This window comes from Styela clava, chromosome 7 (assembly GCF_964204865.1).
Source record: "Styela clava chromosome 7, kaStyClav1.hap1.2, whole genome shotgun sequence".
Taxonomy (NCBI): Eukaryota; Metazoa; Chordata; class Ascidiacea; order Stolidobranchia; family Styelidae; genus Styela; species Styela clava.
Genome location: NC_135256.1, coordinates 5,292,238 through 5,307,132, shown reverse-complemented (window position 1 = coordinate 5,307,132; position 14,895 = coordinate 5,292,238). Strand labels below are relative to the sequence as shown.

The 14,895-nt window shown below is 37.1% G+C and overlaps 1 protein-coding gene across 1 annotated transcript; it reads right to left on the bottom strand.

The window, feature by feature from the left end:
- Window positions 1-1,359: 1,359 nt before the first annotated feature.
- LOC120328835 (uncharacterized) lies at window positions 1,360-10,915 on the bottom strand. The gene is made up of 13 exons (XM_039395379.2): window positions 10,799-10,915; window positions 9,916-10,305; window positions 9,747-9,836; window positions 8,732-9,130; window positions 7,093-7,176; window positions 6,210-6,608; window positions 5,765-5,827; window positions 5,393-5,464; window positions 4,978-5,124; window positions 4,381-4,482; window positions 3,567-3,677; window positions 2,763-2,981; window positions 1,360-1,903 (listed from the first exon to the last, which is right to left on the bottom strand). Exons 1-13 carry the CDS (start codon window positions 10,833-10,835, stop codon window positions 1,677-1,679), a joined length of 2,340 nt encoding a protein of 779 aa, XP_039251313.2. The 5' UTR covers window positions 10,836-10,915; the 3' UTR covers window positions 1,360-1,676.
- Between the last annotated feature and the right edge of the window lie 3,980 nt (window positions 10,916-14,895).

Sequence of the window (14,895 nt, the reverse complement as noted above, 5' to 3'; positions counted from 1 at the left end):
AATGAAAAAATATGAAGTTTTTGTGCATGATAAGCTAACTTTATATTCAACTTTTGTTCGTAATAGTAAATTTCCCACCAGTAATGAGTAGCATGCAAAATTGAAAAAAAGAACACAATTCACCGGAGAAGGGAAGCCATGAAGGATCTAAACTGGTCTATTATCTATGTATTAAACTTATATGTTTTCTACTTTATCCTCACTTTGTTGATTATGCAATGCAGGCGTGATGTAGTTAAGCTATGGCTAGTTGGGGCGGTGAGATTTATATTTTTTTATGTTGCGGAAATTTAACCAATCTTATAGGTATGTTTTGGAGTTGAAACGTAAACAAGTTTCACATACTATATCAGAATGGTCTTATCCCAGGCTCGCGGGACACATGTGGCCCCGCAGCATCACCATCTTTGGCCACAAAATAACATTTTGTGTTGTTTCGTCATAAAAAATACCCAGCAAAATCTTTTGAGAGATTGTTACATCACTAATGTCATTGAGTTTCTGTAGCTAGCTGAGACAACTAGCGAAGTTGAATAGAGTGCTTGTCTAGCCTGAATTGATAACTAAATTTCTATTATTTTGGTGGGTGATATCTGCTAATAATATTTCAGAAAACCATGCAACTTTACTGAAATTTTATAACAGCGAACCTTTTTTATTGCTATGATGTCAAGGTAAACGTTGCGCGTGGTTTACTCACAGCGATAACTTTGCTGTCATGCGGCAAATAAAATAAAAGGCAAATTGTTCCGCTATGAATTTCAATGTTTAAGCCCGATTCGAGTACAGTGTTTTTACTAATCATGAGAGCATTTTAACAGTATTGTTTTTTAATTTAAAACCTATTTCTAGTCATGTGTCTTCCTTTTTTCACTGATATTCTATATCAATTATTAAGATTGCTCATGTAGGGCATTTATATCCCGTGTTCTAATCCTCATTTGAAATTTTTACAGCTTTCCCGCAAGCTGTTCTTTCCTGTGTAATTATATCACAAAATATTAATAATAATACTATCCCATATATGTATTTGTGACGCGTTCCTGTCGGAATACGTACCATGAAACAGACGTAAAACCCAGGTCAGCGAGCGTGGCAGAAAACGGGAAAATCTGCCGAGCAATACATACAAAGAAAAGAAAAAAACGAGATTTCATTTGACAATACTGTAGCTAGTGCTGGTAGAATCACATTGATAGGAATTCCATACTTCTATCGCTTGTCTATCAAGGTTTCAACGCGGCCAGTAGCGTCTGAGAGGGCTCCGATTTCTATGTTTATTTCACTATTTTGATTTCGAATCAATTTATTCAGTTTGATTGTTTTTTGATTTTTTACATTATAGATACCTACATATAAATATTCAATACCGCACTTTGCAACCGTATGTATGTATGAACGGTATGCATTTTATATTTTACGTGATGTTTATTGAGCCTGCTGTAGTTTGTATTCGACATGGCAATCGTTTCAGTTGTATAAGAAAAGATTGTAACAAGGGACAAATATCTCGTGAATTTGACCTAGTGACGATGAGGTCATTATTAATGAAAAGAAGAAGGTTCCCAGTATTAGGCCAATAATAGAATTCTGAGACGAAAAGAAATTCATATTTTATAATTTTTTTTACAAATTAAAAACTTATTACAGAATCAGTTGAGACAGAAATTTGATCTTTATTCCGCAATGTCATACTTATGACATTCCAAGTCACAATATCCTTGCATTCCCTCAAGTGCTTGCTTAATGGCTTTTCTATCATTTTCCTGCCTGATTCCAATATCCTTGAAATCTTGATCCTTCATTGCATTCAGTAATTCCATCGATATTCTTTCCTGCTTGAATAGAGGCTTGAAATTGATCATGCCAATTTTCTCCAGTAGCTCATCAACAGCAAAGTTTTCTAAAATTAAAAAAATTTGAAATTCAATTCCAATATCTAGGTTCTTTCAAATTCTGGAATGTCCTTCAACCCCATTGCAAGCACAAATTCCAATTCACATTTCAGGAAGAAAATAAACAACACATTGAATTAGATCGACTAAATGTCACATAAACATAATTACAAAAAAAGAATCCATTATTATTGAAAGAACTCAATCAAGTGGGCAACCTCTGGCACGCATGTCGATCTTGGCACGCGAGCTCATTTATTCGGCACACGTCTGAGGCCTAGGATATGAGATTATTCTCCTTAAAACACGTTTCAAGACTGATAAAACTACCTTCATTCATTATTGTTTGTGACCAATTCGTTGTTTATATGAACTCTTTTTGTCCGTTCATGACATATGGCTACAAATATATATATTATGACATAACAACTGAGTGAGTTCGTGACAATTTTGGTCGGCACGCGGAATAACTTTGTCATTAAATTTAGCCGATTTTGTCACGCAAGCCAATAAAAGGTTGCCCACCCCTAGTCTAGGCCATAGTTGGTTCGAGGGCCGCAGGCTGCACACCCCTGGATTACACAATTCAGATTTCAGAGACTCAATTATTGCAAGTGGGTTCCTCAAAATATCTCATTGGAACCAAAAATGTTGAAATGCACTTATTTAGGATATTCAAAATTTGTTGCTCCCGAAGTATGTGAACCAAGGTGGCGCACAACCTGAACACAGTATGTGTACCAGGTTAGGGTTATCAGGTTGTGCGCTATCTTGGTGCACATACCTCTTGAGTCTGGAGTGTCCAAAATTTTGACCCATTGGCTTTTTTGTTATTGTAATATGTCTTATTTATAATTCTGGACTTACCTTTCTTTTCTGCGCTGGAACTTATGAAAGGAGATTTACAACTCTCCACAGCATTCATAATTCTGATCCTGTCACCTACTGTTTTGACGCTGAACTCTTCAAGTTTCTCTTTTTTCAGCTGAGCAAAATCTTTAACACTTTTAATACCAAACTTTTCCAAAAAAGGCCAATAGTTGTCAACATTATGTTTTTCTAGAATTCCTCGAACAGTTGGTTCTCCTGAAACACAGGAAACAAAATTTTATTAAGGGTTTTATATTCTTGGAGGAAGAGGAAAGTCGATGATTTCATTCAAATGTTCTTCATTTTAGTTCTATTACGAGTTCGGGGACTGTCTGTGCTGGCCAATTGAATATACCACCTACCCATAGGCTTCGGTCTCTTTACACAATTTGATGTAAAATAGGCGCCCTACCCCTTGGAGGACTAGCCAAGTGACTCCCGTAATATTTGCACCTAACCCCTACTATGTTGCGGTGTCCGTCATCTAGGTTCACATACTTCAGGAGTACCAAGTCGATAGGGTAAGAATCTATATATAGAATTTACATATTTATCCCTGGAAAGAAGAAAGCTGGTTTAATCATACAGCGAAGAGCGAACCACGGCAGCTCGTTTGGTTATGAGCGTCGTGTTAGCCAAGTGAATATCCCCCCGCCCATAGGTTTCAGCCCCTTTACACAACTTGATGTAAAATAGGCGAAAAAAATTAATTACCTCCATATTGATACACCTACTTCTGGAGCGCCATAATTTTCTCCTCATACAAAATTACCATACTTTTACTTCATACAGAATGCTTACCAGGCTTTAATGGTAGAGAAGGCATTGTATTGAAATTCAAAGTTTTTTCTTCCTGACTGACCAGAGGTTTAGTGTCTTGTTGTTTGGTCCGTTCCAATTCTGTACTTGGTACTGAACGAATAAAAATTGAATTAATATGATGAAATTTCATATTTAAGACAGTAGATAGAAAAGACAATCCAATAATATAAACCACCGCTTCTTGTCCAGTTAAGAGGCTATGTTGGGCATGGCATTAGTTATCCAGGTAATTATTTCAGCTGCTTGGACTTGTGAGTGGAACAAGCCAAAACTAACTACCCTACGACGAAGGAGAGTCCAGCAATCCTATCACACATAATTATCCCTGTATGGGATTTGAACTTGCGCACCCCGTCAGATGTGCAATGGCAAGCATATTCTTAACGCTTAAGACGATGCGCCAACCACTGAGCTAGAACTAGGGTAGTAATGACGGTACTCCCGAAGTATCTGAACCAACATGGCCGACACCGTAACGAAGTATGTGTACCAGGCTAAGTTAGGCCATATATTCCGGTACAAATACTATGTGAGTCACTTGGCTAGTCCCCGAACTTGTAATAGGACTAAAATAAGGAAAATTAGAATAAAATTATGGCCTAATCCTAACCTGGTACACATACTACGTTCCGTTGTCCGCCATCTTGGTTCACATACTTCAGGAGTACCGAACTAGGGTTGCAATGGCACCACTTGGCATTTAACCTCAGCACTAAGTAGATGCAGTTTGAACAAGGATGTTTCCACTGTTCCCTATATTTCAAAATAAAAAAATTGAACTTATTCACCGTACTTTGAGGTCTGGTTACTGTCGGGATTTCACTATTTTTTTCTGCATCCACATCTTCATATAGGTTATCATCATCATCCCATTCATCATCATCATCAAAATCGTCTAATATGAGAAAAAAAATTTTAAGCAGTTGCAGTAAAGATGTTTGTTTCAGTACACATAGCAGATAGAACTCCTTGATTCTGTAATATACCAACAAGATGCATGGCCCAGCGGTGAAAGTGTTGTAACTATGACAAGTTTAATTCCATTAACCGTAATATCAAAACGATCTTGAAATTTTTGCCTCATAGAATGACCTTTCTCTGCCTGACAATCTTTGGCGCTCCCGTAGTATGTGCACCAAGATGGCGCACAACCTGAACCCTAAACTGGTACACATACTGTGTTCAGGTTGTGCGCCATCTTGGTGCACATACTGCTGGAGCACCCAATCTTTACCCGAAGTGCTTCATTCATGTCGCAGGTTCATTGCAATTCCTCTATCAGTAATGTGCTCACCCAAACTCTCATTGTTTTAAAAATTGTGCTTGGGAAGTTAGCACATATACGAATAATTTCTAATTTTATTAAATAAATTGTTATTACAATACTCACCGGGTCTTACTGGTAAAGGTGGAGGATTGTTGACAGGTAAAGGTGGAGGATTGTAAATTGAAGTCCTGGGTCTGGGAATCGGAGATTGCCTGAGCTGTATATCATCATATTGTTCGATTTCAAACCTTCGTATAACTCCTACTGGCACTGAATATTAAGTTATTAAATCAATACAAAATAAAAACATCATAAATGGGAAAGTTCGACGTAAAGCAAAGTTCCTTATCAGAAGCAAATTTTTAATTTTCCACCTAATTATTTTGCGATATCATAGTCTGTAACTGTTAAAAGAGTGAAATGCAGATAGAACCTAAGACATCGTTAGCAAGACTATTAAGTCCCATGCAAACTGACAGCCACTGATACATCTGAAGCACTTTCAGTGAAGTCTGCTAGATAAAATCAACGTTTGTACCTTTCGGTTGAGTTTCTATCGGGATTTCATATGCTTCGTCAATTTCATCATACAGCTGATCAGCAGTCGGAACTAAAAGTAGACATTTAAGACGAGTAAGGCTAAGTAATACAATCAGTGCTTGTAGCTAGAAAAGGGTTTGATGAGGATTAAATCGAAACAATTTTTTTATTAATTTTAATCAGGTTCAAATATCCCTGAAATAAAGCATAAATGACATTTAACAAGATAAATTTTATACTGCACAATTTGACATATTCCACTTTAAGGCAATCTCATCAGTGACCTAACCTCTAGAACAATTAAAATAGAAATAGAGACGGCATTGGACTCCCCTATGCTCAATAAAACAAATTGAAAAAAAAATGTCACCTCCAACTTCTCCTCCTTGCCTTTGATTTGTATAAGATGGTTGTGGTTTTGATGGGTCTCCACCTGTATAAATAGATTGAAGAATATTCAAAACCCATACAAATATCACGGCGCGGCGGTGTTGGTCATTGTGCTAAGCGTTAGGAATGCCTCTGATTACTCTGCGTGAGTTCGCATACCATGTGGGGATAATTAAGTGCGAGAGGATTGTTCAACTCCTCACCGCCGTAGGGTTGTTCACGTAACCGCTGGTTGGTTACGGCTTCCTACACCATCAAGTCCGTGCTTCCGAAATCATAACTAACTAATCGCATACCCGACATGGAATGGTAACCGGGCGAGAGGCTGTGATTCGCCATATGGTTAAGTCGTCTTATCGGCTTTCCTATCCCAGAGATAAATATGTAAATCATATCCTGTTTGACAAATAGGACTTATTACAAACCTTCATACAAATCTTCATACTCCAGTGTCACCTGGAAAGGTGCTGTGTGAAGTATTTCATTGCCATTCCTTATACGAAGTTGCAATAAGTGAAAACCACCACGTTGAGCTAACAATGTAACGGATTGTTGAACACTTTTCTGATTTTTAAGATCGATGTAGGAAAGATTCTTTCCCTCTTCAGGTTTGACTTTTACAGATCCATCTATCGACTCAATACTGCTGGCACATGATGACCAACGAGGGAGCCGAACCTCATGGTTTGGAATACCTTGCTGGATGCATTGATATCCACCAGAAATTAACTGGTGACGCTCATTGGTGGTGTCTGCCAATGAATAAATCACAATAATCCATGAACCCTTAGTAAGGATCTGATAGTTGACCAGAAATCTCTCTTCTGAAAAAGTAAAAAAGTCACGGAAGTGAACTCAACTATGGTTTAATAGAAATTTGAACTAGTCAGTGTTAACATGCTCGTCTCAGTAGACAATTTATAATAAAGGAAGTGAATTAGGCATTCACTCCATAATTTAACAGACTAAGAATTGAAAAGCTAAGAAAAGAAAGAAAAATGGGTCTAAAGAAGTACACGCCGTGAGTGGTTAAATAACGTCAAACAAAAATATTTTCACAACACATTTTTGTTTAGTGTTATTTAAAGAGTTCTGACGTTTACTGCGCTAGAGCCAAGAATAGTTTTGCCATTATCTGACTATGTAATTCAACCCCATACAACGTTTTTGCTTCAACATCAGAGCAATTTTAAAACAAATTCTCATCTATCGAACTGGCTGATTAAAACCAATCACATGGTTAGACTGAAGACTGGTCTGCTGGTAGACCAAGGCTGAAATTTGTGGAAATTATCCAAGAATATTTACCAGGTTTCAATTGTTGTTGCTTATTCTCTGGTTCGGTTTCATTTGTGATGGACACCCCGGCATCCTGCACAGCAAAGTTTAAACCTTAAAAAATGATTTCACATTGATTAACATTTAACACACCAGTGACATCCAGTACAACATGACTAGCTAGCGCCAGCATACAGACATAATCATAACCAATTACTGCATTGTCCTGATAGGAAATAACAAATTATGCAATGTTTCTTCCATTGGCTACACAGTCATTGGATTTACATATTCATCCCGGGAAGACAAAGGGGTTAAGACGGCCTAAACATATGGCAAACAAATGCCTCTGGTCTAGTTAACGAGGTCTATTATAGTTTACTACTACTACTTCCAGTGGGCGTAGTATAACAAATTTTGCATATGGCAGGGTGATCCAAGGTTGTCGACCTCGCAGGCCACACTATTATTTTTGTATTGTTCGCGGGCCACAATAGTGCCAAGAATATGTAAACAGTGCAATACAAAACAAACACCCTATTGTCAAATATATTGATCATTATTTGACATTTTTTTTAAGCTAAAGCATGCAAAAACCACAAAAAAACTCACTAAAATGTGCAAAAATCTTACTATATCTACATTTAGTGTAAAATTTCAAACCTTTCATAACGGAGAAAGTGTCAAAATTGCTTTTTTGACGAAACAACACCAAATGCGATTTTTTGTTTACCCTCGCGCAAATGCGACGCGGGCCACAGATAATGAAGAGGCGGGCCACACGTGGCCCGCGGGCCTGTGTTTGGAACACCCTGGAATATGGTATTCCTAACCCCCACCTGACTACGCCATCCAAAAATTACGTCACCACGACGTCGCAAACAGGTCATAGTGCTTACCAAACTATAGCAACAATTGTCCAATTACACCAGCGATCTCTCTCATATCGAGATTACGGGGACAAAACGAGAGAAACAGCTTGCCGATTTTCGGTGATCGTCTGCACGTTTTGGACGACTATTCGCATATTTTAGGAGAGCCTCATTCGAATATGATAGGATATACATATATATCCCGGGGGAGATGAAAGCCTATAAGATGGCTCAACCATATGGCAAACCACGGCCTCTTGTACGGTTACCATTCCATGTCGGGTACGGGATTAGTTACTTATTTTTTTATTATTTTTCGGAAGAATGGACTTGATGGTGGAGGAATCCGTAACCGACCAGCGGCTACGTGAACCACCCTACGGCGGCGAGGAGTCCAGTAATCCTCTCGCACATGTCCATCCCCGCATGGGAATCCGAACCTGCGAACCCACGCAGAGTAATCAGAGGTGCGGTGGCGAGCGTATTCCTAACGCTTAGCATGACGAGCCACACCGCCGCTACCGTACTGCAGTACCGGGGCTCAGTTGGGGGTTAGGAATATTTTACTAATAAAATCGTTATGGTACTCTCACTACAAGTACGGTACTTGAGGGCGCGTACTTCCAGATTTCAGCATACCCTATAGATTGCTATTACAGTATTAGCCCATTTGTTTCAGATGCGTGGATTTGGTGGTGAAGAAAGCCGGTGTGATTAGGCATTTATTTTTATGGTTCCACAATGTGGATTAATCAATAACTAAAATGAAAAGTAAAAATCTATAAATAAGCTCTTACCGTCACACAAATCATCAGATCCTAATGTCACATGGAATGGATCTGAGAGAAGAATTTCGTTTTCTCGTTTGAGACAGAGATTAAGCAGGTGACGACCACCGGAAGATGTCAGTAGTGTGACTTTATGCTGGATGCTCATCTGGTTTTTCAGGTCGATGTACAGTAAAGGCATTTCAAATCGTGGACTGACTTCCACAGACGGATCAGAAGACTCGATACTGCTGTTACATTCCGAAAATCGAGGCAACTGAACATCATAGTTCCGTACCCCGCTTTCAATACACTTATATCCACTAGCAGTGAATTTCTGACATGCATGCGCGGTGTCTTGTAATGAATAAATTACTACAACAAGTGGACCTTTCGTCAGAATCTGATATTTCACCAGAAATTTTCCCTCTGAAAAAATAATGTAACTCTTTTATCGCCTAAAATATACAGCTAATAGAAGGACAATATTTACGTGATAAAATATTAGGCGAGTATTTTCATTGTTGGGAAGTTGTCCAAATTATCTAACATTTCATTGGTATAAAAACCACAATAGCGAACTGCGCAATAATCTAATTGGAAGTGCAATAACAACAAGTCGACATCCCATTCGGTGGGAAAAGCAGTACGATTTTACGAATGAAAAAGTCTACTGTAGCGCTCAAGAGGTATCAGCAAAAATATTCAGTTCGCGGACTTTTGCTGATGTCATAGTCTGAGCACGTTACTTTTCTGTGGACTTATAAATAAAAAGGAAATCGATTTATAGCTTATGCACCTCATTGTACATAAGTCTCGCGGCAAACACCGCGCGGTCATTCTCATCTCATGTGACGAACCTCGTTTAGCAAAGCGTAGGTATTTTTCATTCTCTATTTACTGTGTATTCCGATTCATAAAATCAACCATTTATTTCCAATGGCTTTCAATAATGCTCTAAATTCCATCGACACTGTTACTCGCGGATCGCCATACATCAGGGAAAATTGTTGTGTAACCAATAAAAAATAATATGTATGCTCACCTGGTCGCATTGATTTGCTGGGGATGACTGGTTTTTGGGTGTCACTTGGCGACAATTGACTTGTGCTCCCTGCTCTACGGATGTCTGGCACTGTATGTAAATATGTAGGGTTTATATGGTATGCTAGTGGAACAAGATATTAATAATTACTGATGTCTTTATGATTTACCTGTGTTTGTTTTCTCTTCCAATGTGACATGGAAAGGATGTGTGTGGATATTACTGTCGCCACTCCGATAACGAAGCTGTAATAAGTGATCCCCAGCATGGGGCGCCTGTAATGTTACTTTGTAGTGGATGCTATTCTGCTTTTTTAGATCGCTGTACAATATGGGCCTTTCGTCGGAAGGTTTGACTTCTGCTGAACCGGTAATAGACTCAATGTTGACAGTCGTCTTCTTTGGCAATCGAACTTCGTAGTTGGGAACCCCGTGGTCGACCTGTTTGTATCCACTAACGATATACTGCTGACATTCATTACTTGTATCCGCCAAGGATAAGACAACTATCACAAATGGGGTTTTTGCGAGAATCTGATATTTCACAACAAATCTTTCGTCTAAATAAATGTTTTAAAATATTTGTTGATAATTTTACTTCGACGATAATAAGATGTACATATTGTTGTCTTATTCGTAATAATAGGAGTCTGCATTGCAAGCATGTCTAGAAAAATTCGCCGCAGTAAATTTTGCCGTAGGAAATCTCGCCACAGGAAATTTCGTAGCATAGGAAAACTTGCCACATGAAAAATCGCTGCAAGAGCATTTTGCTGTAAAACAAGTTTTTTTGATAAAAACAGGTTGTTGAAGTATCTTTTTATTTAAAAAGAATTCGTTATTTAAGAGCATACCCTAACCTTATGAAGCTAACTGTTTTTATCACAAATATCTGTTTTAATGCAAATTGCGGTAATTTTTCATGCGGCGAATTTTCCTATGACTGAATTTCCTGCGGCGAGATTTTCATCGGCGAAATTTTCTGCGCAAATTTTCCGGACGCGATATAAAATATTGTAAAATTTTCGTATTCATTTTTATATTACAACTCACCTCTTTTATGCCATGATCGTAACACTTTTGAAAACATGTTTTTTGATTATCACATTTTATCTAAATTCTAGGCAGCTATTATACTGTGAATAAATATCAAAGTTTACTCAGAAAAATAATAATATATAGAGGAATTTAAATACTAATTCTGTGGTTTTAAAAATAAAGAATATTACGGCCAGTACAAGATGTGGATAGCGTCGTGAGGTATAAATATATTAATGACAAGGAAGAGAGATGGAGAGGTTTACAAACAATATCAACATTTACAAAAGATATAAAGCAATAATGAAAACTTGTATATGAATACCCAATTTAGACATTATTTTGCATAGATCAGTATTCAGACTACGCTTTTTGCAAACTTGCTAGTATATTACGATTCCATTAGTCTGCCTATATGCTATGCCTGTGTAATAGATCTCCTATGCAAAATGTAGAATCAATAGTGACGTGATGTCTCGAGAAATTTATTAGCCAACTGTAACTTCACAAAGCTTCAATTACTGCTGTCGAATGAACCTCAATTATCGGGAAGTTATTTTACAAGGCAATATTTACAAGCTAGGTGCCCGGCTAACCAAATAATAGAACAATGGACTCTAAAATGAAGCACGAGACTTCAAATTACATAACAGCGTGGGTGTACTGCTTACTACGAAAGTTTTTCTTTTTCTATCTCTCGTCCCCGAATCCAAGTACACCAATGTTATTATCACCTGTTTTACATTACAATAGTCTTTTCATAACAGATATTGTGTTTTTATAAAGGGCACAGAGGTCATATCAAGCATAGCGGGCAAACCCTTTTTAAAACCCCGGCAGAGCGTGTGGATGACGAATCATTTTAATTGGATTCACAAATATCAGAACCCCGACAAGGCGTTTTAATGACGAACTATATAATTGGATTTATAAATATATTATTGAGGAAGTTAACTATGCTGTTATGGAGGTACTAATAACCCGCTATTTGATACCAAGTGGATCTATGCAATGGCTTATCATACGTCCCGGTTTAGCCGCGAGAGTTTCAATTTTAACAAGATGTCCGAAGTCCCGCCCGGTAGACTTATATGTCCCGGCCATGCAGTATTACAGTTATTTATATATATTTTTATTTTATTTAATATCACTAAAATATTTTTTTTTTCTGGGGAGCAGTCCATTTATCACTGATTTGCGAGTCACTTTACTAGAGCAAGGAGGCTCATTGGTGAGAGAGAGAGACTACTATATTGTTATGTAATAATTATTATATATACGATATATATATACTATTACGTCAATTTAGTATCTAACATTAGCTGTTCCTCAGATAAGTTATTCAAAATGCGATTTCTATAATTTTAATATTATTACTAATATTCATATGAGTTGGATACTACTAAGTCTTGAAAACTAATCAAGGTTTGTCCAATTCGCACTGTCCCGATTTTTTGTTTCATATATAGAGCATGTATCTTTCGGAAAATTGCTGTCAAAAAAAAAGATTTTCTCCGCAACTAATCGTGTCCAAATTTGCAATACTTGAAAATAGAAAAAGTTGCCGGAAGGAGATTTTTCAATTCACCAAAATTTTTGTTGTTTCATTTAAAAAGAGCACAAACTATTATTTTGCCACGAATTTCACTAAATATGCTTACTTTAATTATATCAATATTTCCGAAGGTATTGGACGCGATCCAAAAATGGGTCGTGCAAACAAAATCCTGGAAGTTAACACAATCCTGAAAGTTACTGATTTTATTTTCTAGTAATTCTTTGTTATTTTTCATTTGATATTAGAGTGTTGCCCAATATATATGTGAAAAGCATCACGGAGTTAAAACCTGGCGTTATCTATTTTGCAAAGTGAAGCCATGTCACAATTTCATAAAAAAAAGACTCACGGCCTACAAGCGAAGCTTTGAATTGAAATGAATGTTATGTAAAAATGATTGTTTTATATTAGTAATTTAACGTTGCGGCCTTAAAAGCACTGTGTACCGTCTAGTATTTGATCATGTCATTGGCGAGATTTTCCAAAATACATATTTACAAAATTATGGATTTCTTGAAAAAAGTTTGAGAACCTCTGCCTAAAGCCCAAAACCATTGGTTTTCAAATGGTGGTGAACGTCCCACAAGGGTGACATATACGATTTTCGAGGGAACCTGAAGCTAAAAAAAGAAATATATTTGATCTCGCCCACTCATTTTGGACATTTACATTTCTTTATTTTGGTTATTTACGTTTCATACGAGTATTTTCAATGTGTTTTTCTAATAAAACATACTTTCGCCTTAATATCTATTATTTGTAGATTATTGACAAATTCCAAAAAGTGGGCGCGGCTTAAAATTGAGAATCACTGGACTAAACAATCATCTAATTTTTTTCTTATTCATTCATCCAAATCTAAAACTCCAAGGTACCTAAGAACAACGGTTTTTTGAAAAGATCACACTATCCCACATTTTCGATGTGAAATTTCGTTCCACAGAACGTTTTTATATAGACGATAATACATCGAAACCCCTCAAGACACTATTTCTCACCAAATGAGTACTGACTTTACTTCACATTTTCTCTCGAATAAGCTAGGTTTAGGACCCTGAGGGGAAATTTCCAATCAAAAACTTTCAACCCCCGTAGTTTCAATCTCCTGTTATCACTACGTCTTATACAGTAAACAGTTTATACTCGAAAGGTTCCTATTGTAAATACTCGTAACTCCTATACACACACTGTATAAGCGAAACCCTTACATACGTGACTGCCTGAGACCGTAAATCCGCTGACGCAAATTGACAGTTTGCTCATGCCTGTAGATGGAATCATGGAATATTTCGCTCGTATAGATTCCATATAAATCATTTACAAATTCCGATTCCTTTTTAAAAAAGTGATTGCAAAGCAAACAATTAAATTATATCCTGAACGAGAAGCTGTAAATCAATTTGCTTATGAAGAGCGGGGCACATGCTATTAAAGCTGTTATTTTTTTCTTTTTGATAAAATTCCAAATATTCAATAAGTGAAGGAATTTGAAACGCAAATTTGCATGGGCTGATTTGATATACCATATATCAAGACAAATGTATTTGTTCTAAACTGGAAGACGGATTTTTTGTACAAAACCACTAATGAAAATATGTGAGATTTTAGAAATTAGTAATTTTAAAATTAGTAATTATCCATGCAGTTGGAGTTAGAAATGATTTGAAAATTACCAGTGCTATCTGTATTTCTAACCCTAACTGGATAATTACTCATTTTTCTTATTTCGGGCGGTGGCGTTTTTTTGGCAGGGGCTTTGAACAAAATATCCCTACGTGTAAGCAAAACAAACTTCGGCGATAGGTACCGGAACCTAAAATTAATTACCGTATATGTAATGGCATCATTTACTAAGAAACGGAGTGGGTCGAAATTCAGTCGCATCCTCAACGAGACTTCTTAAATTTTTTAAAAATTAAAATTAATTATCTCAGTGCGCTATCTGCTCTAGTGTTCACGTACTATATAGACAACTTTGAGCATTTTAGTCAAAACTTGTAATATTGCGGCAGCCACTGTCAAAAATTGAGAAATATGTTCAAGAACAAAAAATTTAACAACTCTCATATCAGCAATGTTTTGAGCCGTTCTTATGAAAAACGATTCTAATTAAGTAAAGTGATGCTTTAGGGCAAGGGTGTGCAAACTCCGACCCGCGGGCCAAATGGGGCCCACGGAAAAAAATTGTGCGGCCACCAGGAGAAGTACCAATTTTGCATGGTGTGTCCGTGGAACGAGCTTTTAGTTTAGTTAATCGGTTGCTTATATCTGACCCCCATGTAAGGTTGCACACCTCTACTATACTAGAGCATTAGGTAACCCATAATATTGACATTTCTCGTGTCGAAATATCTCGGGATAACCTCTCTCGTCAAGGTTCAAACAGTATTTAAAGTCGACCAAATCCACTCTGGGATTCCCCGATATCTTTTGACTGTCGCTTTCCCGGGTGGCAAATAGCATATTCACGAAATGTTTGCTTTGCCACCATTACGAGCAGTATTTCTATTATATGTCAATATTGCGCCATTTGTATTAGTTCAAGCATTCTATT